The 25,229-nt window shown below is 39.5% G+C and overlaps 1 protein-coding gene across 1 annotated transcript; it reads right to left on the reverse strand.

Annotated features, from left to right (window-relative positions):
• Positions 1–1,975: 1,975 nt before the first annotated feature.
• Positions 1,976–24,588, reverse strand: LOC122134459 (gastrula zinc finger protein XlCGF8.2DB-like). The gene is made up of 2 exons (XM_042722947.1): positions 24,417–24,588; positions 1,976–4,412 (listed from the first exon to the last, which is right to left on the reverse strand). Exons 1-2 carry the CDS (start codon positions 24,586–24,588, stop codon positions 3,460–3,462), a joined length of 1,125 nt encoding a protein of 374 aa, XP_042578881.1. The 3' UTR covers positions 1,976–3,459.
• Positions 24,589–25,229: the final 641 nt, after the last annotated feature.

Below are 25,229 nucleotides of genomic sequence, written 5' to 3' on the forward strand. Positions count from 1 at the left end.
TTGGATTGAGTCTGAGTCAAATAAAATGGAAGAGATGTTTTTTTAGCCAATTCTTGAAGATGGCTAAGGACTTGGATTGAGTTGGGCAGGTCATTCCACCAGGAGGGAACATTTAATGAAAAAGTCTTTGAAAGTGATTTTGTGCCTCTTTGGGATGAACAATAAAGTGACGTTCACTTGCGGAATGCAAGCTTCTAGAGGTTTTCTAGGCAAACATCAATGGTGGGGAAAGAGTTAAATTAACCATTAAATTTTACAGTGATGCAATGATAATAGGGGCTCATTTATAAAATGCTGTGTAGAAACCATCCTAAATTTGATCTTACGATCAACTCTTAACTATGCATACGTGTGATTCCTAGAATGAGCGTACGCACAGAAAACGCATGTACACCTCTGTTTCAGATGTACAGTCGTGGCCAAAAGTTTTGAGAATTACATAAATATTGGAAATTGGAAAAGTTGCTGCTTAAGTTTTTATAATAGCAATCTGCATATACTCCAGAATGTTATGAAGAGTGATCAGATGAATTGCATAGTCCTCCTTTGCCATGAAAATTAACTTAATCCCAAAAAACCTTTCCACTGCATTTCATTGCTGTCATTAAAGGACCTGCTGAGATCATTTCAGTAATCATCTTGTTAACTCAGGTGAGAATGTTGACGAGCACAAGGCTGGAGATCATTATGTCAGGCTGATTGGGTTAGAATGGCAGACTTGACATGTTAAAAGGAGGGTGATGCATGAAATCATTGTTCTTCCATTGTTAACCATGGTGACCTACAAAGAAACGCGTGCAGCCATCATTGCGTTGCATAAAAATGGCTTCACAGGCAAGGATATTGTGGCCTACTAAGATTGCACCTAAATCAACAATTTATAGGTTCGTCAAGAACTTCAAGGAAAGAGGTTCAATTCTTGTAAAGAAGGCTTCAGGACGTCCAAGAAAGTCCAGCAAGCGCCAGGATCGTCTCCTAAAAAGGATTCAGCTGCGGGATCGGAGTGCCACCAGTGCAGAGCTTGCTCAGGAATGGCAGCAGGCAGGTGTGAGCGCATCTGCACGCACAGTGAGGCGAAGACTTTTGGAAGATGGCCTGGTGTCAAGAAGGGCAGCAAAGAAGCCACTTCTCTCCAAAAAAAAAACATCAGGGACAGATTGATCTTCTGCAGAAGAAGTATAGTGAATGGACTGCTGAGGACTGGGGCAAAGTCATATTCTCCGATGAAGCCCCTTTCCGATTGTTTGGGGGCATCTGGAAAAAGGCTTGTCTGGAGAAGAAAAGGTGAGCGCTACCATCAGTCCTGTGTCATGCCAACAGTAAAGCATCCTGACACCATTCATGTGTGGGGTTGCTTCTCATCCAAGGGAGTGGGCTCACTCACAATTCTGCCCAAAAACACAGCCATGAATAAAGAATGGTAACAAAACACCCTCCAACAGCAACTTCTTCCAACAACCCAACAATAGTTTGGTGAAGAACAATGCATTTTCCAGCACGATGGAGCACCGTGCAATAAGGCAAAAGTGATAACTAAGTGGCTCGGGGACCAGAATGTTGAAATTTGGGTCCATGGCCTGGAAACTCCCCAGATCTTAATCCCATTGAGAACTTGTGGTCAATCCTCAAGAGGCGGGTGGACAAACAAAAACCCACTAATTCTGACAAACTCCAAGAAGTTATTATGAAAGAATGGGTTGCTATCAGTCAGGATTTGGCCCAGAAGTTGATTGAGAGCATGCCCAGTCGAATTGCAGAGGTCCTGAAAAAGAAGGGCCAACACTGCAAATACCGACTCTGCAAAAATGTCATGTAATTGTCGATAAAAGCCTTTGAAACGTATGAAGTGCTTGTAATTATATTTCAGTACATCACAGAAACAACTGAAACAAAGATCTAAAAGCAGTTTAGCAGCAAACCTTTTGAAAACTAATATTTATGTAATTCTCAAAACTTTTGGCCACGACTGTGATCACCAGTCATCATCCAAATCCTTTTATTTATAACAGCGAGCTTCAAATACAGCTTACATTTTCAAAAACCTGCAGTACACTAAGCACTTCTCCACATCAAAAATGTGTGGAAATCTGTGCATACGCACATTATATAAATGCGACCCATAATCTTGGATATTTGAGAAAATCTACATAATTTAAATAAACTGTATCTTTCTGAACTGAATTAGAAATGGATCAGCAGACAGCTTACAATGTTGTCCAAACGGCGTTACAGCAATTTCAAACAGTTTTGAACCCTATTCCATATGGCGCAATCATCTACGTGTAATGCACATCCTATACCAGGGCCTACACTGGTATAGGACTGATTACACTTCCCTGTGGTATACCATTTTCTGCATTAAATGCAGATGACTGACTCGATCCTACCTGCACTATAAATGTCCTTTGAAATAAAAATTGTAACAACCAATTACACATTTTACTCATTTCTCTCATCATACCAGCTTTTCTTAAGCATCCTTCTCTCCATGCCATACCATATGCTTTTTTAATACCTTCCAAATGTTTTTCTTAATAAATGTGCATTATTGTCTCATTTCTTGTATGAATCTAGCTGACATTATACCTGGGAATAAGACACACAAGTGCCCCCTAGAGGTGAGTAGTAAAAATAGCTAATGAAAAAAAATCAAGGTAACACAGTTAACACTGTTACAATATCCACATCGCTATGATGCTTTAATAAATGCTGTTTTGTCACCACATTTACTTTGTTAATGAAAGGAAAACTTGCAGCACATATTTACATATTAATCAAGTTTACATGAGGCATTAAGATGTTTTCAATGTTCCGATCATCAGTAAACCTCTAAATTCAACCACTTCCAGTAGTAGTCAAAAAATCATTTGACTGGATTTCTTTTGTTGTGTAAACATGCATGTTGTAAAAATTACTGAAATAGCCACAAAAGACCGCCTTCTCTCCACCTACTGATCTGAAGCATCTTTCCTGGTAGGATATAAAATCTGGCAGCTTATGTTGCAAGTTTGGTTTAAAGATGCAAAATGTACTAAGCACAATGTTCTCTGCCAATCCTCACTCATTCGGTGTGATTTTGCAGCTAATCAGAGCAGAAACGAAAGCTGCTGGTCTCCTTATCTTTTTCCATTGTCTCATTTCACGTTTATATGTAAATGGTGTGAATGTGTTTTATCCATTTGATCAAAATCTGATCTGATCTGAAAAACCCATGCATTAGCCAGTCTATTTGAGATACGATCAACCAAAACATTTTAAACCGAGGTGTAAACAAGGCCCAAATCCATTGCTATATCGGGGGGCGCTTCTGTAAACCTAATGATTGCCTTGTTTCTGCAAGTCTTTCCACAGTGATGGCACATGAAAGGCTTCTGTCTGGTGTTGTTACATGATATCCAAGATGTTTCTTGTCTGTGAAACTTTCCACAATTCCACACTGGTGACAAAAAAAACATTCTTTCATACGTGAAAACTCATGTGGGACTTTAGGGCTGCTTTATGTCTGAAACTCTTTCCGCAGTGACCACATATAAACGGCTTCTCTCCAGTGTGAACTCTTATGTGCCTGTTAAGGGTATCTTTTCGGTTGAAACTTTTTCCACATTGTTGGCAGGTGAAAGGCTTCTCTCCAGTGTGAGTTCTTATATGGTCTTCCAAGTGTTGTTTATAATTAAAACTCTTTCCGCACTGAGGGCATGTGTAGGGTTGCTCTCCAGTGTGAATTCTCATGTGGCCTTCAAAGTGTCGTTTTTGACGGAAACTCCTTGCACACTGAGAGCATGTGTAGGGTTTTCCTCCATGAATTTTCATATGGACTTTAAGGTTTTCATGTTGATCAAAACACTTTCCACATTGCTGGCAGGTGTAAGGCTTCTCTCCATTGTGAATTCTCATGTGTCTGTTAATGCTTTCTTTCTGAGTGAAACTCATTCCACACTGTTGGCAGGTGAAAAGGCTCTCTCCAGTGTGAACTGACATGTGGGAATAAAGGTTTCCTTTCCGGTTGAAACTTTTTCCACACTGTTTGCATTTGTAAGGCTTCTCTCCAGTGTGAACACTCATGTGGACTCCAAGGTTTCCAAGTTGAGTGAAACTCTTTCCACACTGCTGGCATGTGAATGGCTTCTCTCCAGTGTGAATTCTAACGTGTCTTTTAAGAGTTATTTCTCGATTGAAATGCTTTCCACACTGCTGGCAGACGTAAGGCTTTTCTCCTGTGTGAATTCTCATGTGTCTTTTAACACCTTGTTTTTGTCTAAAACACTTTCCACACTGTTGGCAGGTGAAATAACTACTACTTCCTGTCTTTTCGGGCTGTGAACTAAAAGATTTTTCTCCAGTTACAAAATCACGTTGATCTTCCTCTTCCATTTCATTGAGTTCTTGTTTCTCCTCTTTCAGCACCATCAGGTCTAAGGCGAAAAAAAGACAAATAAAAATTAACCCCAATTTAATGGCACGAAGCAACAGATGTCAAAATATTTAGACACGCAAGGTGTCAAAACCAACATAAAACCAGATCCTTTGCCCAACTAAGCAACTGAAGTGAGCCATTGCGTGTAATCTGAGAATCGCTTCCCAAAAATGTCTCAAAAACTATAAAGCTGGCAATGAAACCTTCTGTTTAAAGGATTAGTTCACTTACAGAATAAAAATTTCCTTATAATTTACTCACACCCATGTCACCCAAGATGTTCATGTCTTTCTTTCTTCAGTCACAAAGAAATTAAGGTTTTGGAGGAAAACGTTCCAAGAATTTTCTCCATATAATGGACCTCAATGACGGTCAGCGGGTTGACGTTCCAAAATTCAGTTTCAAATGCTCGTCCTGCACTAGCTCTACGTTACATATTTCTTCAAGCATTATGTAATCATGTTGGAAAAGTCATGCGCCGTTAGTTTTTCGTCTGTGTACTTTGGTTCAAAAAGATAAAGTATGGTGCAAAATTTAATTTTCTCCACCAACTTCAACATCGTCATCATTGTTTTACCAACATTGGTTGGTACATACGCCTATGTCACATATACGTGATTACGTAATGCATAAGGTTGAGCTAGTGCAAGACGAGCATTTGTGGTTGACAAGTATACAATTTTTTATTTATTTTAGAAAATGACCGATCTTTCACTAGATAAGACCCTTATTCCTTAGCTGGGATTGTGTAGAACCCTTTGAATATGGATTGAAACTGCAATTTGGACCTTCAACATTTTCGTAAAATTGAAGTCCACTATATGGAGAAAAATCTTGGAATGTTTTCCTCAATAACCTTAATATCTTTGCGACTGAAGAACGAAAGACACAAACATCTTGGATGACATGGGGGTGAGTAAATTATCAGGAAATTTTTATTCTGTAAGTGAACTAATCCTTTAAAAAAAAAGATATCAATCACCAATTTACTAAATCTTAGGGATTAAGGTTAAGGTTTAGGGATTAAGGTGTAAAAAAAAATAAAGAAACATGGGGGAAAAGAAACAAGGACAAACGCCCCACTTATCCATTAGACCCAAAACTCATCACACAGAAATTCATATAATAATTTATTTTAAAAGAAAACTGGCAATATTCAGGGAAGAAGCAGCTGATGTTTATTATAACTTTTAAGTGACACATCACTGTGGTTCAAACAACACTGACAGCTGGAGGTACAGTTCCTCAGTCATCCAAATCTGAAAGCAACACATTCACAGAAGCAAGAGAGAACAGCAGAACAAAACATGAATACAAATCACTAACATATGTAATACCATTTATGTTATATGTTTTTTTTTGCTTTTTATACCTTCAACGTTCTTTGGTGTGTAATGTTACTGTTTAAGCATTAAAAAGATCACAGAACTTATAAAGCAGAAATCACTCCAAAACAAGTTATTCTTTATTTCAGTAAGCACTGTTTCTGAACTCCCTCAACTGTCTCAATTGTCGTCCTGAATTTTCTTCTGGGAACATACACGTCCACAATATCCCTGTCCAGGGCCTGGTTGAGTTGCATTAGTAGTGCGTTGTTCACCATGACCAAAAGACTGTTTCACAGACCTAAAATACTGGCTGAGTTTATATCCCACCTGGAAATACTCTCTTCCAGCACTGTCATTTCTGCAATAGCCTTGGTGGTCTCTGGCTCCACCTGCTCCACCCTGGTCTTCTGTTTCACCCACACCACCAAGATCTGCTTGTTTACTCTGGTCTCCTGCACTGCTTACTCCATCCTGATCACCCACTCTGCCTGATCCATCCTGGTCACTTGTTCCACCACAGGCCCTCTTCCACTCCACTAATGTCGCAAGTCAACTTTATGCAAATAAGCAGTGAATTTCGCGAGCGACAACCAATGGGAGTGAAGTCAGTGGAGAGCACATGATTCATCTGCTGTAGTGGGGTAACTATGCAACCAGTAGTGGGAACGCCCAGTAGCGACCTCAATTGCCAGCCACAAGCGACAAGCAGCGGGGTATGGTATCTTTTTCAGATTTGAAATAGAAACGTGTGAAATGTGACTTGCAACCCATTACTTTTCTGGATTGCTCCAGGACTGATTTCATGTATTTTTATATGAAATAAATAAAAAAATTGAGTGTGGTACAATTTTTTGCATGGCACTTCAGTGTCTATAAGTTAATCTTTTTGAGCATTATCAACTCTGGATGATGGATAGTAAAGCCCAAAGGGTCTTCTTTCCAAAGACACCAAAATTGTGTGTGTAGCACACTGAAGTCAGGAACTATTACAATTTTAAGTTAGGTAGGTCAATTTCAGCTGTGAGTCCCATAATGGGGGTACTGGTTATGAGGGGGAGTAAATGATGGCACAATTGTCATTTTTGGGTGGGTGAACTATACCTTTAATAATTTATTAATTTTATTATCATTACTATGGACATATGAAATTATTTCTTTAAAGAAATGATACTCTAAATAATAAACTAAAACTGCCAGTAGGTGGTGGTACATGTCTTAATGATCAAATCATTGAGTCATTTATTCATTCAATTTGTTTAAATGGCTTATTCATTCAGGAGTGAAGTAAATGGTTCTTTATGAATGGTCCATTGAATCATTAGGCTTGTTCGACTTGAAGAGGATCATCACTATCACATCGATCTGTGTGTGACAGCAAAGTACCACAAGAGCTATAGAGAGCAGACGGCTCCTTGTGCTTTTGAACCGCTTTCGCAGTATTTTGTCTTACACTGATCGATCTGTGCAGTGCCGCTTCAAATACAACGCGCCTATGGCCAGTGGTTCAACCCACCAAATTGTTCACGCAGTTCGTTCACAACATTAAGAAATTATATGCCATTGTGTGTTGCTCGGAGACTAACAGTTCTGCCTTGTATTTATATTTTTGTTGACAATTTTGAGCAAAACAGACAACATTGTGTATAAATTAACACAATATTAACTTCTAACTTACTAAACTGTTGTATGAGATTAATTAATGGTGCTTGCCAAAGACAAAGCATCATTATTGTTCTCCTGCATACTTATTCTTCTTCTGGACAAAATTTTGGCACGTAACTCGTCCCACAGCTTTTGTCATAGACCCACGAATGAGGTGTCAAATCGTGCGGATTATTGAGAAATGGTGTGCTATGACTTTTATAAGCGATAGGGTGTATGATGTTCGCCCAGCGGGCGAAAAAGTAGCCGAAAAATCCCATAGACTTAACATTGCGACGAACTTTGATGAGTCAAATCTCCTAATGAGAATTTTGTAGAAACGTGGGTTACCACATTTGAAGAAGCTGACAGTCCCTGTCAGACCATATCTCAAAATGGGGTGTAAGTTGTACCCCTGGGGCGCAAGAGCTACCCAAAGTTCCCCCTTAGACATACTATGGTGAAGCCGTGCCCATGAAACAGTGTGTTTTTCCTACTATGGGAAATTACATAGGGATTTTGTATTGAACATAACCCTGGATCACAATGTCATAGAGACAAGGGGGTGGGCTCATTTTAATCAGGCAACCAATCAGACTCTCATGGTTCTTTGTGAAGCTATCAAGCCACGCCCTAGCAACCATATAGAGCACCATAGCAACAAGTTCCATAGACTTCCACTGAAAAAGATCAATGGAATATCTTTAGATAGAAGTGTCAAAGGAACATGAGGGTGGGCTCGTTTGACTCGGGGCAGCAAACTGCCAATCACAAATCATCCTCAACACTTCATAGCCACACCCTAGCAACCATTAAGAGCTACCTAGCAACCTAAATCCAAAGAGGGATATCTTAACTTCTGAAAGACATAGAACCATGGGGGTTGGTTTATATTGGCAAGCAGCCTTTGGAGTATCATCATTGGCAGCTGCCAATGCCAATTACAATTTTAAGTACATTACTAAATTAATGTTCTGAAAATATTAATCATTTGTATTTGTACTTGTACTTAATGTGTACAAATGCATTCATTCTCTAGTTCCTCCACCCCAATTCTTATCTTAAAATTGTTAAGCAAAATGTCCCAAACACTATGGAGTGCAATTTAACACAGATTTTATAACACTAATTTTAAACAGCAACCTAATACCATGAATGATTATTTACAGGTTGAACAGGTAAGCACCAGTGCTGATGTAGCTCAGTTTTCAGATAGAGTGTATGAAGAGGGTGTTTTGTCTGTGCAGGCATCTCATTGTCAGAATGATGTAAGGTATGATAAATTCTCGAGAAGTCATCAGTGCAGATGTGTAGCATTGACATTTTTGGCCAACCAGAGTGAAGGGATTAAGTTCAAAATGCCTGACCTAGATAGAGTTTTAGGGCAATGTTTTGTATGTCGAGATTAAAATGCAGCTTATTGCTGAGAAAAGATTTCATCGGAACCAGCTCACTATGGAGGAAGTACCGCTGAGTGTTTCAACGTTTAACCAAACACTCAGTGTGCGAAAGTCTGACGTGAGGAATGGATACCTAAGAGCCAAAGGGACCCCTGACATGGAAGGGTGGTGGAATTCTCTCACTGAAAGACTGCAGTGTCTCTCAACAGATGTAAGCAATGCACTGCTCACTGTTGCTCCAGAGTGTATTGCTGTTTTCAGAGACAGATCTGGAAGATATGGATACTTTGATTCACACTCAAGGACTGTCGAAGGCTTGGCTACTCCCGGTGGAACTGCTGTAATGTTAACTTTCACCCATCTCAGTGACATGACAGACAGATTTCTCAAGCTCTTCCAGAATTATTCTCCTGAGGCCAGATATAAATTCATGATAGGATAGATAAAATGAATAAGCACAGGAGAAGAAAATTAATGCGTAAAACAAAAGACATTTTAAAGCAATGCGGAGGACCTAAGCACACACCTGTCATAAGAAAATAGAAAAAAAGGGACTATGAGAGAAAGAGGTATGTTAGATGTTTGCAATACCGGACAAATAAAAATTCAAGTAATTAAGGAAAAATACAATCAGGGTTCTCACTTCAGAAACAAAAAGAAAGACTATATGGCCAGATGGTACAAAAAAGATGAGGTTGTTCAGAAAAAGAAAGAAAACATGATGAGGAGGTACAACACAGATGCCCTTGTGCAGTCAAAGAAGAAAGAGTACATGGTTAGGAGGTATATCACAGATGCTTTTGTCTAGTTAAAGAAGAGTACATGCTAAGGAGATATGCAGGTGACGCAGACTTCAGAGCACATCACATCCTGAGATGTACCCTGCGCAAAACACAGAAATGTGTTGGTGATGCTAGGTATCATGTTCTTCATCGGTTGCAATGCGCACTCAGGAACAAAAATAAATACAAATTGTTCATCCGTTATAACCAGGAGACACCCCAGCGTTTGGTTAGCAAAGCGATGGAAACCGCCATAGATGCATTCCGTTGTAAAATTCGTCAAGGCCCTACACATGTCTGCACGGTCTGTCACAGAGCCCTGTTTCCTGATAAAGTCAAGGTCTGTAATAGAACGAGCTACGATAAAAACGCTAATGTTTCAGCATCTTGCTTAACCGGGAAATATGTTCATGCTTGTGATAGTGCCTGCTCAGGTTCATGTGTAGTTCCGGAGGAGAGAAGACAGAGTGGATTTGCCACACACGTGACAACCATCTTAAGAGAGGAAACATGTCTTCAATTGCAGCAGCTAACAAACTCGAGTTGCCACCCATCCCTGCAGAACTGGTTGAATTGAATGTGCTTGAACGTCAGCTTATTTCCAAAATCATACCATTTGCAAAAATAGTTATGTTGCCTAAAGGACAGCAAAGAGCAGGTCATGGTGCTGTTGTTTGTGTTCCCTCTGAGGTGGAGTCGACGGTCAACAGTCTGCCAAAACCAAGTAGTGATTCCCAGCTGCTGCAGGTGAAACTAAAGAGACACGTAAAGTTTAAAGGATACCAGCACTTCCATACCGTGAATATGCATAACGTGTTTGCAGCCTTATCAAAGATGAAAGCAGTGCATTCCAAATACAGGGATATCTCCATAAGGGAAACAGATATTTGAAAGTCACCTAGATGAGGAAGCTGATGACACAGAGGAGCAACAAGTCGTCGATGTTGCTGAGCACGATAAACAAAAGGTTAGTGTTGAGGAAACGGATGAACTTAGACCTGGTCTCACATTAGACACATGCATGCAGCCACCTGACATCGGACAGGAGATCTTGTCGTACGGCGAGGGAATATTTAGCATTGCACCTGCTCAAGGACAAAAGCCTGTTGGATTTTTCAAAATCCCAAAGCTGAAAGCCATGGTGTTCCCTGTTCAATTCCCCACCGGACAGAATACAATTGACGAGGCAAGACAAATAGCAATATCTACCAGTATGTCTGATCACTTGCAAAACACTCGTTTTGCAAGTGATCAGAGTTACCTTTTCTTTGCCCAGTTTGTGACAGAGACTCAACTCGTTAGAAATAGCATGAGTATCCAGTTGCGCAAGGGCAAGCCTATTACAAGAGATGGCAGAAGAATTTCCAACAAGCTGCTTCAGGATAACCGCGAGATTGAACAATTGGTACACAACAGGGACGCCACAGGTTTTATGCAACCACTGAGAGGTTCTCCGTCTTACTGGGAGAAAACGTTGAGAGATCTACTGGCTATGATTAGACAGTTAGGAACCCCTACGTTTCTTTGTACATTCAGTGCAGCCGAAATGCAATGGCCTGAAATAATAACCGCAATCAAGGCCCAGCAAGGTGAACAGATTGACTTTTCAAAGCCTGACTGGATGATGAAATGTGAAATCCTCTGAACCAACCCAGTCACTGTCATGCGCATGTTTGAGATTCACAAAGAGTGAACTGCAGCTGGAGTCAGTGCTTCAAGAACCACTACGCACAGACGTATGCAAGACATGGGTTTCAGCTGTCGCATTCCTTGTGTCAAGCCACTCTTGAACAACAGACAGCGTCAGAACCATCTCACCTGGGCTAAAGACGAAAAGGACTGGACTGCTGCTGAGTGGTCCAAAGTTATGTTCTCTGATGAAAGTAAATTTTGCATTTCCTTTGGAAATCAGGGTCCCAGAGTCTGGAGGAAGAGAGGAGAGGCACACAATGCACGTTGCTTGAGGTCCAGTGTAAAGTTTCCACAGTCAGTGATGGTTTGGGGTGCCATGTCATCTGCTGGTGTTGGTCCACTGTGTTTTCTGAGGTCCAAGGTCAATGCAGCTGTATACCAGGAAGTTTTAGAGCACTTCATGCTTCCTGCTGCTGACTAACTTTATGGAGATGCAGATCTCATTTTCCAACAGGACTTGGCACCTGCACACAGTGCCAAAGCTACCAGTACCTGGTTTAAGGACCATGGTATCCCTGTTCTTAATTGGCCAACAAACTCGCCTGACCTTAACTCCATAGAAAATCTATGGTGTATTGTGAAGAGGAAGATGTGATATGCCAGACCCAAGAATGCAGAATAGCTGAAGGCCACTATCAGAGCAACCTGGGCTCTCATAACACCTGAGCAGTGCCACAGACTGATCGACTCCATGCCACGCCGCATTGCTGTAGTAATTCAGGCAAAAGGAGCCCCAACTAAGTATTGAGTGCTGTACATGCTCATACTTTTCATGTTCATACTTTTCAGTTGGCCAAGATTTCTAAAAATCCTTTCTTTGTAATATTCAAATTTTCTGAGATACTGAATTTGAGATTTTCCTTAGTTGTCAGTTATAATCATCAAAATGAAAAGAAATAAACATAATAATTGAAATATATCAGTCTGTGTGTAATGAATGAATATAATATACAAGTTTCACTTTTTGAATGGAATTAGTGAAATAAATCAACTTTTTGATGATATTCTAATTATATGACCAGCACCTGTAGAGCAAGGCCACAAACACCCGCGTTTGAAAAGATATGTCTGGCAGATTTTGCTTCGAAATACCGTATTGTGTATGGTCAGCAAGCAAAAGGTAAAAATGTTCACCAGCTGCTCAACGGTATGGGATTTTTTTCAGAAACGAACTGTTGGGAAGGCTGCAGTTATTAGATATGCACGGTATTCGGAAGAAAAACAACCTGAAAAGTTTTGCTGTAGATTACTTAAGCTTTACATGCCACATCGCTTCAATGCACAGCTAAAACCTCCTAAATTTCCAACGTATGAGCAGTTTTACAAATGTGCATCTGTGGAACTTCCTACACACCCTGGTATCCTGATACCTGTTCGTGCTGTAGTGCAAGCACACAAGCAGAAGTTCGAAAAACACAGTGACAAAGTGGATAAGGCATTAGATCAGCTGCAACAGCAAGGACCACCTGAAAACGCTTGGACGGCTTTTGCACCTGAAATTGAAGTGGATCGTTTGGAGTGCACTGCAGAATGAGAAGACATCAATCCAGATGATGAGGATGTACAAGATGATGTCCCAGAGTATCAGATTCTTGAACATGGAGATGGAGTCATTCCACAAGTAGAGGCACCGCAGCTCAGTATCATTCAATATTTCCGGTAAAACTCTTCACTCCATTTTAAAACTTCCAAGGAATCTGAAGCCACCATATCAAGGACTTGGAAAAGCCCTGGATGAACTGCAAGCAAGATTACGCAATGTTGAGATTCTTATCATTGATGAAGTGTCCATGATTTCGAAGGATCTTTTTGCTTACATCAACTGGAGGTTTCAGTAAATCAAAGGCAGCAAGAAACCTTTCGGGGGCATCTCTGTCTTCGCCGTTGGTGACTTTTACACCAACTGCCACCTACCGGTAAAGCCAAACCACTCTGTGTCTACGAAGAAGATGTTTTGGACTTCTGGAAAGAAAATTTCCAAATGATTACCCTCTCAGAGATCATGCGTTAGAAAGAAGACCTTGCTTTTGCCCAGCTTTTGAACAGACTATGAGTGATGAAGACCGAAGATCTTGGCGAAGAAGATAGAGCTTTGTTACTCCAGGCTGTGAAGGATCCCAAAGACTGCCCGTGTGATGCACTGCACATATTTGCCACCAACAAGGAAGTTCATGGACACAACACCAAGACAATCCACGCTCTTCACACTGACATCATAACCACTGATGCTGAAGACTACAGTAAAAACCCAAGAACAGGAGGGATGAAGAAACAAAAGAAGCCTATCATCAGAAAAAATGACGACTTGCTTGACTCCATAGAAATTGCAGTGGGAGTTTGTGTAGTGATAACTAGGAATCTGGATGTTGAGGATGGAGTTGTTAATGGATATTTTGGGAAAATTGCACATATCGTCACTAAAACAGTAGATGGAATAGACACCGTACAAATGCTAGGGCTTCAGCTCGATAATCCAAATGCGGGTAAGAAACACCGCAGAAAGGTGCAAGGTGAAGAAGACAACTTAGTTTATATCAAGAGATCTGAAGAAAGTCTAAGGAAAGGAGCAGTTCGTCGTCAATTTCCTATTAAGTTAGCTTATGCCTGCACAGCTCACAAAGTGCAAGGCATGACAATGCAGAATGCCGTAGTGTCACTGAAGAAGATTTTCGAGCCAGGAATGGCCTATGTTGCACTTAGCAGAACAACATCACTTTGTGGGTTACATATTACTGACTTCAGTGAAAAGATGTATGCTGATCCTGCAGTCAACGCCTCATTACGAAACATGACAAGAGCGACATTGACAGGAATCATGCCACTTTTTCAGCACATTAGGGAAACCGACATAGATCAAACATTTTAAATAATTCATCATAACACAGAAGGATTGGCAGCCCACATTGAAGACATTAGATGCCATCATGAGCTGCCACTATCAGATGTTTTTTGCATAACGGAAACTCACTTGACCGGATCATCCATTACACCCCATCTGCAATTGGACGGATACAACTTGTTCATGCGCAACAGACATGTCTCCTACTCGACAAATCAAGAGATCGCATATAAAGGTGGAGGTGGAGTCGCGATATATTTTAAAGAGCATATTTCAGCTCAGGCTAGGCAATTTATACAGAAAATAACCGATCATGAGTTTGTCATCATCAAAATAGATAGTCCAATCAAAGCAACCATCGCTGCTGTGTATAGGGCACCACACTACGGTTTCGAAGACTTCATGAAGAACTTGAAGAGTCTGTTGGATTATTTGGACATTGTGGATGAACAGGTCATCGGATCTCTTAAGTGCAGGGGAAAAACTGTTCTGGAATTATTTCGATCCAAACGATACACACAACTGATCACCACAGCAACGACTAAAAAGCACACTCTACTGGATCACATTTACATCTCTCATCCGGATTTTTGTCTTCAATCGGGTGTGTTACATAGTTATCACAATCCTGTGTACTGTATTTTGCGTAAATGATTAGTCGCGTTCTGTACTGTAGTTTTTATGGTGGATGGGTATTGTTGTGTGTTGCGGTAATTGTGTGTTGCGTTGTTGCCATACGGAAACCAGGGGCCACTGAACCTGCATTAAGGATGACAGTGGGGGCTCGTTGACAGCCTTAGCCAACAGGTTGGCGCGTATGGCCATGTTGCGGTTAGATTGTGGTGTCTATGGTCATATAAAGGTGTTATGCCACTGAGCTACCTAGAGATTACAGCAGCAGGAAGGACGAAGGAGTAGTGTGGCAGCTCCAAGGAGGACACTAGGAAGTAAAGGACGCAGCAGCAGCATACAGGATGCAGTGAGGATTAGTGTGGCAACTCCAGGGAGGACACAGACCGTGAGAGCAACAGCAGCAGTAAGTCATAAAAGACAGTAATGTAAAGTAAGAAGTAGTAAGACACTGTTGTGATGTATTTGATTTTGACCTTAACATAACATTTGTTTTAAATGATTTTGTGTTCAATCTGTACAATGTGTACTGGATGTATTATTTGCAGTCCTCTGCTATTCTAATATTGATATGTGCTCTTCTGTAAAGTTGCAGATTTTGGAGACAATAGCAGTCCTCTCCAACACCGGATATGAGTGTGCAATATACCATCTAAAGCTAAGTGTTAAAAGATGTCACTTCAGTCACTGTACTACTGCACACGATAACCACATTTAAAGGAATATTGTAATCTAATTTTGATTTTGATGTTTTTCAGGAACCGGCAAGTCAGAATGTCTGAGAAGATCAAGTGTGCTACAACACTGATGGTGATGAGCTGGATACCAGCTTATGTGCTAATTTCTTTCAGCAAGTTTTAGTTTACTTTTTTTATTATTATTATTTTTAGTTTATTAGTAAATGTGTATGTAGTGATCCCGTTATTCATTTATTAATTTCATTGCCAGAGGACGGGACCAGATGTGTTTGGAGTTGAGGACAATGCTGAAGACTAAAGAAGCAAAGAAAGAAGCACATTAAAGCACTGAGGTAAAGATTGTCAATAATACTGGTAAGGTCTTGTGTTTCAGTGCATTTTATCATACAATGTGCTTGTTCAGAGGCATGTGCTTTGATGTGAAAGCTTAGATTTTAAAGTTTATGATGGGGAAGTCGTGGCCTAATGGTTAGAGAGTCGGACTCCCAATCGAAGGGTTGTGAGTTCGAGTCTCGGTCCGGCAGGAATTGTGGGTGGGGGGGGTGTACAGGATGTACAGATGTACAGTTCTCTCTCCACATTCAATACCATGACTTAGGTGCCCTTGAGCAAGGCATCGAACCCCCAACTGCTCCCCGGGTGCCGCAGCATAAAATGGCTGCCCACTGCTCCGGGTGTGTGTTCACAGTGTGTGTGTGTTCACTGCTCTGTGTTTGTGCACTTCGGATGGGTTAAATGCAGAGCACGAATTCTGAGTATGGGTCACCATACTTAGCTGAATGTCACGTCACTCACGTCACGTCACTTTCTCAGAAGTGAGAGAGCAGAAATGTCTCTTGCAAGACATACATCTGACCTGAAAGTTTATGCTCTATAAGTCTTGGAGAATGAAAACAATTCAATTCAATTCACTAACATGATCATATCGGTTTTACCTCCTCTACCTCAGGGTGTCCAGCCTGTTTGCCATGTCAGACCCAGCGACTAGATGGCGGGAGATGCTTCATTATACCCCTGATGTCATTTAATCATTGGATGATCAATTAATTAATTTTAATATATTTATAAATTATCTTATTATCATACAAACCCGATTTCAAAAAGTTGGGACACTGTACAAATTGTGAATAAAAACAGAATGCAATGATGTGGAAGTTTCAAATTTCAATATTTTATTCAGAATACAACATAGATGACATATCAAATGTTTAAACTAAGAAAATGTATCATTTTAAGGGAAAAATAAGTTGATTTTAAATTTCATGGCATCAACACATCTCAAAAAAGTTAGGACAAAGCCATGTTTACCACTGTGTGGCATCCCCTCTTCTTTTTATAACAGTCTGCAAACGTCTGGGGACTGAGGAGACAAGTTGCTCAAGTTTAGGAATAGGAATGTTGTCCCATTCTTGTCTAATACAGGCTTCTAGTTGCTTAACTGTCTAAGGTCTTCTTTGTCGCATCTTCCTCTTTATGATGCACCAAATGTTTTCTATGTGTGAAAGATCTGGACTGCAGGCTGGCCATTTCAGTACCCGGATCCTTCTTCTACGCAGCCATGATGTTGTAATTGATGCAGTATGTGGTCTGGCATTGTCATGTTGGAAAATGTGAGGTCTTCCCTGAAAGACGTCTGGATGGGAGCATGTGTTGTTCTAGAACTTGGATATACCTTTCAGCATTGATTGTGCCTTTCCAGAAGTGTAAGCTGCTCATGCCACACGCAATCATGCAACCCCATACCATCAGAGATGCAGGCTTCTGAACTGAGCGCTGATAACAACTTGGGTTGTCCTTGTCCTCTTTAGTCCGGATGACATGGCATCCCAGTTTTCCAAAAAGAACTTCAAATTTGATTCGTCCGACCACAGAACAGTTTTCCACTTTGCCACAGTCCATTTTAAATGAGCCTTGGCCCACAGAAAACACCTGCGCTTCTGGATCATGTTTAGATATGGCTTCTTTTTTGACCTATAGAGTTTAAGCTGGCAACGGCGAATGGCACGGTGGATTGTGTTCACCGACAATGTTTTCTGGAAGTATTCCTGAGCCCATGTTGTGATTTCCATTACAGTAGCATTCCTGTATGTGATGCAGTCTCCTTTAGAGTTTTTTCCTTGCCACCGTTGCCACTGGCTTGCTCACTGGGGGTGTTGTGTCAAATCCTGTATCCCTCTCGGGTCCCTGCCGACCAGGGTTTCCAAAACAACAGTTTGCGAGTCTATGAATATTTATTTTATGAATATTATTAATTAAATCATAGAAATTTTAATAGACAAGGCTCCACAATTATTTTGAAATAAAAGTGAAATCATGTTATGGCTTAGTCACTTACGATAAAGCAGTAAACCCTGTGAAGCCATGATTTACAGTGCTTTCAGAACTGCTAAGGGACGTTGTTAAAAGCCCCTCTGGTTTTCTGAAATCACAGAGCTTATGGGCTTATGCCTTTTATAAATACTTGTGCAGTAATAGATGGAATCATGGACAATAATTGAGTATTTTACAATGGCTTTGAATGCAACATGGACAAGGTTCACTTTATTTATACAATAATTCAAATACTTTCACCAGTATTCTGCCAAAATAGAAATTTGAAGTTTGAAAGGATTTCAAACAAAAATTAGTATTGTGTAAAACAAGTTAGGATATATAATTTTCTCGTAGTACAATTTTATTATTGCAACAGTAAGGTATTAGTTTTTTATTTTTATAATCTTGTTAATGCAGATATTAGATCATTTTAATATGAAGTTTAAATAATATTTATATGTCAGCTAGTACGACATTATAGGGTGGGATTTGGCACATCAAGTGTTTTTGTCTTTATTGAATCTTCTTCAATGGCACATTAAAAATATGTGTTCTTGTGAACTTCACAGAAGGTCCAGGGGGTATTCCAGAAAGCAAGGTTAATTTAGGTCACATATACTCTGTTGATTAACCCAAACCTTGCTTGCTCGCGGTATGCTGGTTCCAAAAATGATTTTATACTTTTTTTTTTAATCAAGGCCACAATCTGTCTCTGCATATTTTCACAGTTTACATATTTTTCATTTTTAATTAAAATATTTAATGTCATGACTAAGGATTGCAAAAAATTAAATAACCTTATGGTGTCCAGAAATCATTGATTTTATTTATTAATCTATAATAGTAGTACTATTAAGCTCGTGATTCTTTACGGGAGTGAATACACATAAATTTGCCACATAAACCACCATTCTCAAATGGGCTGTGGGTATCATGCAAGAGGTTCATTCGAAGTACTGTATAGTATGTTTTCCATTTAAAATCTGTGATTGTATATCAAGAGTATGATCATGTTTGTGTACATTTTATTTTGTGATTTCACCAGAACAAGTAGAGAGTGCTCAAGTGGCGTCTGTCATTGCTAAGCAACCACCAGCTGCGCTCTCCATGACAAAGCGGAAATTTCAAGAAAGGAAGACTCGGCATGATTTCAGAAACAACAGATAAACTTTATCTAACAAACGAATGGTATGAATGCACTGCAAGTCAACAGGAGATTGACTTTAATTTTTATTATGTTCATCTTTGCCGCGAGATGTTTCAAAAAGTGGTGGGGACAAAATCGACAATCCAAGAAAGCAAATCCAAATATCCACTGGATTGCAAATGTGATATTGATTTTATACAACAGTTCAACAAACAAAAGGGTAGTATCAAGTGATGCTCTTCACAGTATTGTCAGTAATTGCTCTCTTTAGAAACGAAACAGTTTTTCGTTTTTATCGTCATTGTATTTTTTCCATTTAATTTTTTTATTTAAAATATTATTTTTTCTCATTCGATTTCAGATTAGGGAGATAAAATACCCCATATATACACTGCAACATAAACATTTTCATAAATTATGAACAGCAATCACTTGGCATAAATGTGGGATATTCATTGATTGTGAAGTGCTCTAAAGTGGTCGCTGCCTGTAGAATGCGCAACAGCACCACCTTTTGACAATGAAACGCATCGCTCATCTTAAATACTGGTGCCAAATCACCCTCATTCTTCTTCGAGATGGCGGATGACCGAGTACCTCGTGTATGGATTGTTGAAAGTTCAATTATTCGAAAGCTGTATGCTCACATCGGTGAGCAGGGGCTCGACAGGAGCCTTGGCCTTCGCTGCAGGATTACTTGGGAGGGCAGAGGAGGCAGACTCTGGGAGCAGTTGCTTCCAGTGCTGCGGTCTCTTAGGGCAAAAGCTCCAGCTCCCGACATCTTGATTATTCACCTCGGTGGAAACAGCTTGTGTCGGGAGGGCCGCAACTGCCTGGATTTCCTTCGGGAAATGAAGACGGACCTGGCTGATGTCTTCAGGATGCTCCCCAGAACCAGGCTTCTTTTTTCGTTCATTCTGCCCCGACTGAATTGGCGAGGGCAGACTGCTAGGTCTGCATACGGCATCGAACGGAGCCGGCGGTGGCTCAACAGTGCGATTGCAGGCTTCTTGGCAGAGAGACAGATGCGCTGCGTTCGTCATTCAAACATCGACCTGTCGCATCTGTCCAGGGACGGAGTCCACCTGAGCCCAGAGGGGAATGAGCGTTTTCTGAGTAACCTAAGAGAAGCTCTGCAGGTAGAACTCCGAAGATGAAGCCGTCAAATGTCCTTTTAAGGGCAGCAATGGCTCTTTTAAGAGCCACCCATTAATTCAAATTAAGCACATTTTTCTTCAAGTCTCCTCACGTTACATAATGGGTTTTTTTTTAACATATGACACATTTATATCACAAACAATTATAAGAAATTGTATGACTTTAATATAATAAAGTTCTATAATAATACAATATTAATGTAGTATTAGGCTCGCGATTCTTCACATGAGTGAATTAAAGCAATTGGGTAAGCAATTGTGTTTGGCATGTAAGAGGTTCAGGCTTCGAAAACCACCCTTGTATAGCATTTTTTCTAACACTTTACAATAAGTTTCATTAGTTGACATTAGTTACTACATTAGTTAACATGAACTAATAATAAACTGCACTTCTACAGAATTAATTAATATTTGTTCATGTTAATTTCCACATTTACTAATACATTATTAAAACCGTGTTAACATTAGTTGAACAAACAATGAACAACTGCATTTTCATGAACTAACGTTAACAAAGATTACTAAATACAGTAATGTATTGCTCATGGTTAGTAAATGTTAGTTAATACATTAAATTTGAACTAATGGACCTTATAAAGTGATAGTTTTTTCCCAGTAAAATCAGTGATTGTTGCTTCAGTTCAAGATCATGATGGCGCTTAAGTTTCAGGAAAGGATAAATGGATTTCCAGGTGTGCTCTTTTGTTGCAGGTGAGAAACCAGTCTGCAAATATCAAAATAGTAACTGTATAGCCACACCTTAGCAACCATTTAGAGCACCTTAGCAACCATATTTCAATAAAAAAAACACATCTCACAACAACAAAACACTACACACACATTGTTTTTCTCTCTCTCAAAAACACACAAAACACCAACAAACCAAGGGCGAATTTTTGCTGCGAGCTATTTGCTGACAATAGCTGCGATTGTCATGCATATCTTTCAGTGAAGCATGGTTCTGTGATCAGCAGTTAATCTCCATCCAAAGGCCAGAATATCACTGCTTAGAATACTATGAAATATGTTGTGTGCCTTATTCTGTGTAAGAGGCCACATCATCTCACAGAAAGATTTATTTCAAACACGTGGCTGATGTTATGAAGTGAGTTTGGAGTAAAAACATGTTATTAAATTTTCACATGCTTTCAAATGGAGCAGCATTTACTACACAGAGCCATAGTTCACTGAGAAGCTACGCAAATAGCTGTCATTATTGCGAACGATTTCTTCAATTCCATAATCGTACGATTACGTTGTCTGTGATTTTTTTGCGTAGCTTGTCAGAGAACTACAGCTCTGTGTAGTAAATACTGCTCCATCTGAAAGCAGGTGATGGAGATTGACTACTAATCACAGAACCAGCTTTACAGACAAGATGACAATCGCATTCGATTAATCGTGCAGCCCTAATAATTAGCATCAAACAGGGCTCCAAACTGTGACTTAAACTGTCACATTTGCAACCAAAAATATTAAACTGCAAGTAAAGTTTTTGCTGAGGTCGCCACTGGCGACTAGGCCTATGTATTTACATGTTATAACTTAATAATTTGCATGTAATGCCTTTTTTCCTGATTGTTTTGCGATCGCATCATAAGCTATGTTCACGTGTTAATAACTGAGACGATGCGCATCAAAGTTTTTGTGGAAAAAAAGCGATTAAAACTCTACTCATCTCTGCAGAGCTGATACACACCTGCTAAATGCAGCTTGGCTGTGCAGCGTGAGAGAGAGAGAGAAATGAAAGCGACGTGTGAAGTGAAAGCGAGGAAAAGCAGTCTTTTTCGTGCACAACTTGAACAAACTACAACAGGTAAAGCTGTCAACTGTGTGTATATTGGCAATATCATTAACATTTCTCGTTTATAATCATTAATAATATGGCTTCTACTTTACAAGATCTTTGGTCTATGCTGTGTTCTGTTAATGCGTGAACTTCATTATTTGAAACACACTTGCTGTCCAGTAATCGCAAAAAGCTTTGTACTTTGTTACTTTTTAATAACCAAAGTATCAGCTTTAAAATTATTCAGAATTCATAACGAAATACAAACAATAAATACAGGTTTTTTTGGTGCTCGCAAAAAGCTTTGTGCTTTGTTACTTTTAATAAACAAAGTACTAGCTTTCAATTATTCAAAATTCATAAAATACAAACAATAGGCTAAACTGTTTGGTTTTTTTGGTGCACTTTAATGCAGCAGGCACGATCGCTTTCAGTTCTAGCTGCAAGTAACCCATTTAATCTTTCTCTTTACTACTATAGTACATAATAAACATATTAACATCAAAAGGTAGACTATTTTATAAGAGAGCCAACAGCACAACGTACTGAAATGTCTCGTGTCTCGTTTATTTGTTTGGAGCCCTTTCAAACAAACAATATTGTTCTATTCTCAGTGATTAAAAGATTAAATGAAAAAAAAGACAAATGTTGGTACAACCATCAATTAGGTGGCGGTATGCACTAAGCATGTACATGACCATTGAACAAAAGAAGAAAGAAGCATGGCATGCTTTTTCTTAGCATCCATTTCCATAGTGACTTGTTGATTCATTGCTCTGTTGAGAATGTTAACCAGGAACATACTCTGTGTTGAATTAACTCACTCCCAGATGTGTTTTTGGAAGCAACATACCTCAAGTAAAGCAATGTTTGGGTTAATCAACCGAGAGTTCAGGGTTTACCAGATAGTAAATTAACCCCACTTTCTGGAATACCCCCAAGCTGACTTACCAAGACCACTTTGCAAAAACTGCTCATTCTTGCAGGTGTGCATTGCACAACACCAGAAAGAGCAGACCCTTCCTAACGGTGCATGCTGCAAAACGTCTTGTCCAGGCCCTTGTCATTTCTAGGCTGGACTTCCATCAAGCATAATCAAACCTCTGCAAATGATTCAGAATGCAGTAACACAATTGGTCTTCAACGAGCCCAAACGGGCCCATGTCACACCTGCCTTTATGTCCCTGCACTGGCTACCAGTTGCAGCTCACATCAAGTTCAAGACATTGATGCTTACATATAGAACAGGCACAGGCTCAGCACCCACCTACTTCCTCTCATTACTACAAATCTACATCCCCTCCAGAGGTATGATATCCACTAGTGAGCGACGCCTCGTGGTACCATCACAGAGAGGCTCAAAATCACTTTCCAGAACATTTTCATTCACAGTTCCTGGCTGGTGGAATGATCTTCCCACCCTTATCCGGAATGCGGAATCCCTGACAGTTTTAAAGCAACAACTCAAAACTCATTTTTCATCACAATCTGACTTCATTAAAAAAAGAAAACACTTTGCTTCTTCTTCTTCTTCTTTACTTAATCCCCAGTCTAACTTGTACTTATTTGATTAATGCTTGAAACTTGGTATTACAATCACTTCTTGTGTCTGTTTGCCACTTTAAGTCGCTTTGGATAAAAGCGTCTGCTAAATGAATAAATGTAAATACTAAATATGGGCTCAAAGATAGACTAGTCAAAGAGACATCCAGTGAAAAACATTAAAACTGTGGAGAATCTGGGGAAAACAGGCCAGCAAGCTTTATGTGTCCGCTTGAGAGCAGAATAGGCTATAACCTATAAAAGGCTTACTGGTTTAGTATAGTATAGTTTAAGTAATTAATTTAATTTAATATAAACGTGCAATTACTAATGGCTTAAATGAGTGTCTATAACATCCCTTTAATAATAATAATAATAGCCTAATAATAATACATGGAAGGAATACCACAAATATGTCTCTATTTGAACAAAATGCTGCACATTAATGTAATTCTTAACTCTGCAGACACTGGTTGAAAAGCATTTGTTTCAGTGTAGTGACGCACATTTGCAAACTTTTCAATTTGATATATTAATGCAGAACAGAACATTTTTATTTGCAAACATCAATCGCTGCACAATCATTTACTGCCGAATTCCACGCACTCGAATTTAAAGGCACTTGTTTGTGGTTACTAAGATAAATCCATAAAATGTACATATTACATGGATAATTGTGCTTGCATTAATTATTTTGAATCTAAAATCATCCCATAGGAATGTAAGTATGCAAAGTTATCCAACTGACATAAAGTGAAGTAAATCCGGCATAACTTTTTTTTTTGGTGTGTATTTATGTTCAGGTATGTTAAGGCTAGTATGTAGTCACTCACATGTAACGTTAAGCTAAATAAAGTTTTTGTTAGATATTGTTGTATAATTAAGTGATGGAAAAGTAAGGTTTTCGTAGGGGATTTTTTGTACGTTTTTGAATTAAATGTTTGTTTAGGCTGCTTGTGCGTTGTTTTCATATCTCTGTCTGTAGAGCTGGACATTTTATTAAGAATCAGATGAGTGAGTTCAGCTTTGAGAATGAAAACCAACCTGTTTGTTCCTCAGTATCTTCATGTCTGACTCTGAATGTTTCTTCAATCTTCATGTCTTCACTCTCCTCTTTAATAAACTCCATCTTTGTTTGTTCCTCAGTATCTTCATGTCTGACTCTGAATGTTTCTTCAATCTTCATGTCTTCACTCTCTTCTTTAATAAACTCCATCTTTGTTCGTTCCTCAGTATCTTCATGTTTGACTCTGAATGTTTCTTCACTCTTCATGTCTTCACTCTCTTCTTTAATAAACTCCATCTTTGTTTGTTCCTCAGTATCTTCATGTCTGACTCTGAATGTTTCTTCAATCTTCATGTCTTCACTCTCCTCTTTAATAAACTCCATCTTTGTTCGTTCCTCAGTATCTTCATGTTTGTCTCTGAATGTTTCTTCAATCTTCACGTCTTCACTCTCCTCTTTAATAAATGCCATCTTTATAATCGTGCGTCGTGGATCTCAGTTGCTTCAGCAGGAGTTTTTCTATGAGTTTAAGATGCAAATAATTAATAAAGAAAAATAAAAGCAAACTAAATCTCTGGGTAAGTCTTAAACAGCTCCCTAAGCTCCCTAAACAGCTATTTCAGTGGTCAGTGCACTGGTAAGTAGGGTTGGCAATAATACAGAATCATTCCATCTTTAAGGGATCAGCAGGGCTCTCAAGTTATAGCAAAAGTTTGGAGTGAGATTAGGGGACGGGCCACTCAAAGGGGAGGGGCCACAAAAGGGGAGGGGCCATTCAAATATTTGAAGCACAAAATTCTCTCAAGTTTTTGCTAGCAGTTCAATTTAACCTATTGATCATAATTGACCTG

The sequence above is a fragment of the Cyprinus carpio genome, chromosome B4 (genome assembly GCF_018340385.1).
Source record: "Cyprinus carpio isolate SPL01 chromosome B4, ASM1834038v1, whole genome shotgun sequence".
Lineage (NCBI taxonomy): Eukaryota > Metazoa > Chordata > Actinopteri > Cypriniformes > Cyprinidae > Cyprinus > Cyprinus carpio.

Bases quoted from the DNA above. Each gene is read 5' to 3' on its own strand.
- LOC122134459 (XM_042722947.1), bottom strand. From the start codon at position 24,588: ATGGAGTTTATTAAAGAAGAGAGTGAAGACATGAAGATTGAAGAAACA. The intron at 4,413-24,416 runs GTTGGTTTTCAT...TTTTCGCCTTAG, and splicing joins AGATACTGAGGAACAAACAG to ACCTGATGGTGCTGAAAGAG.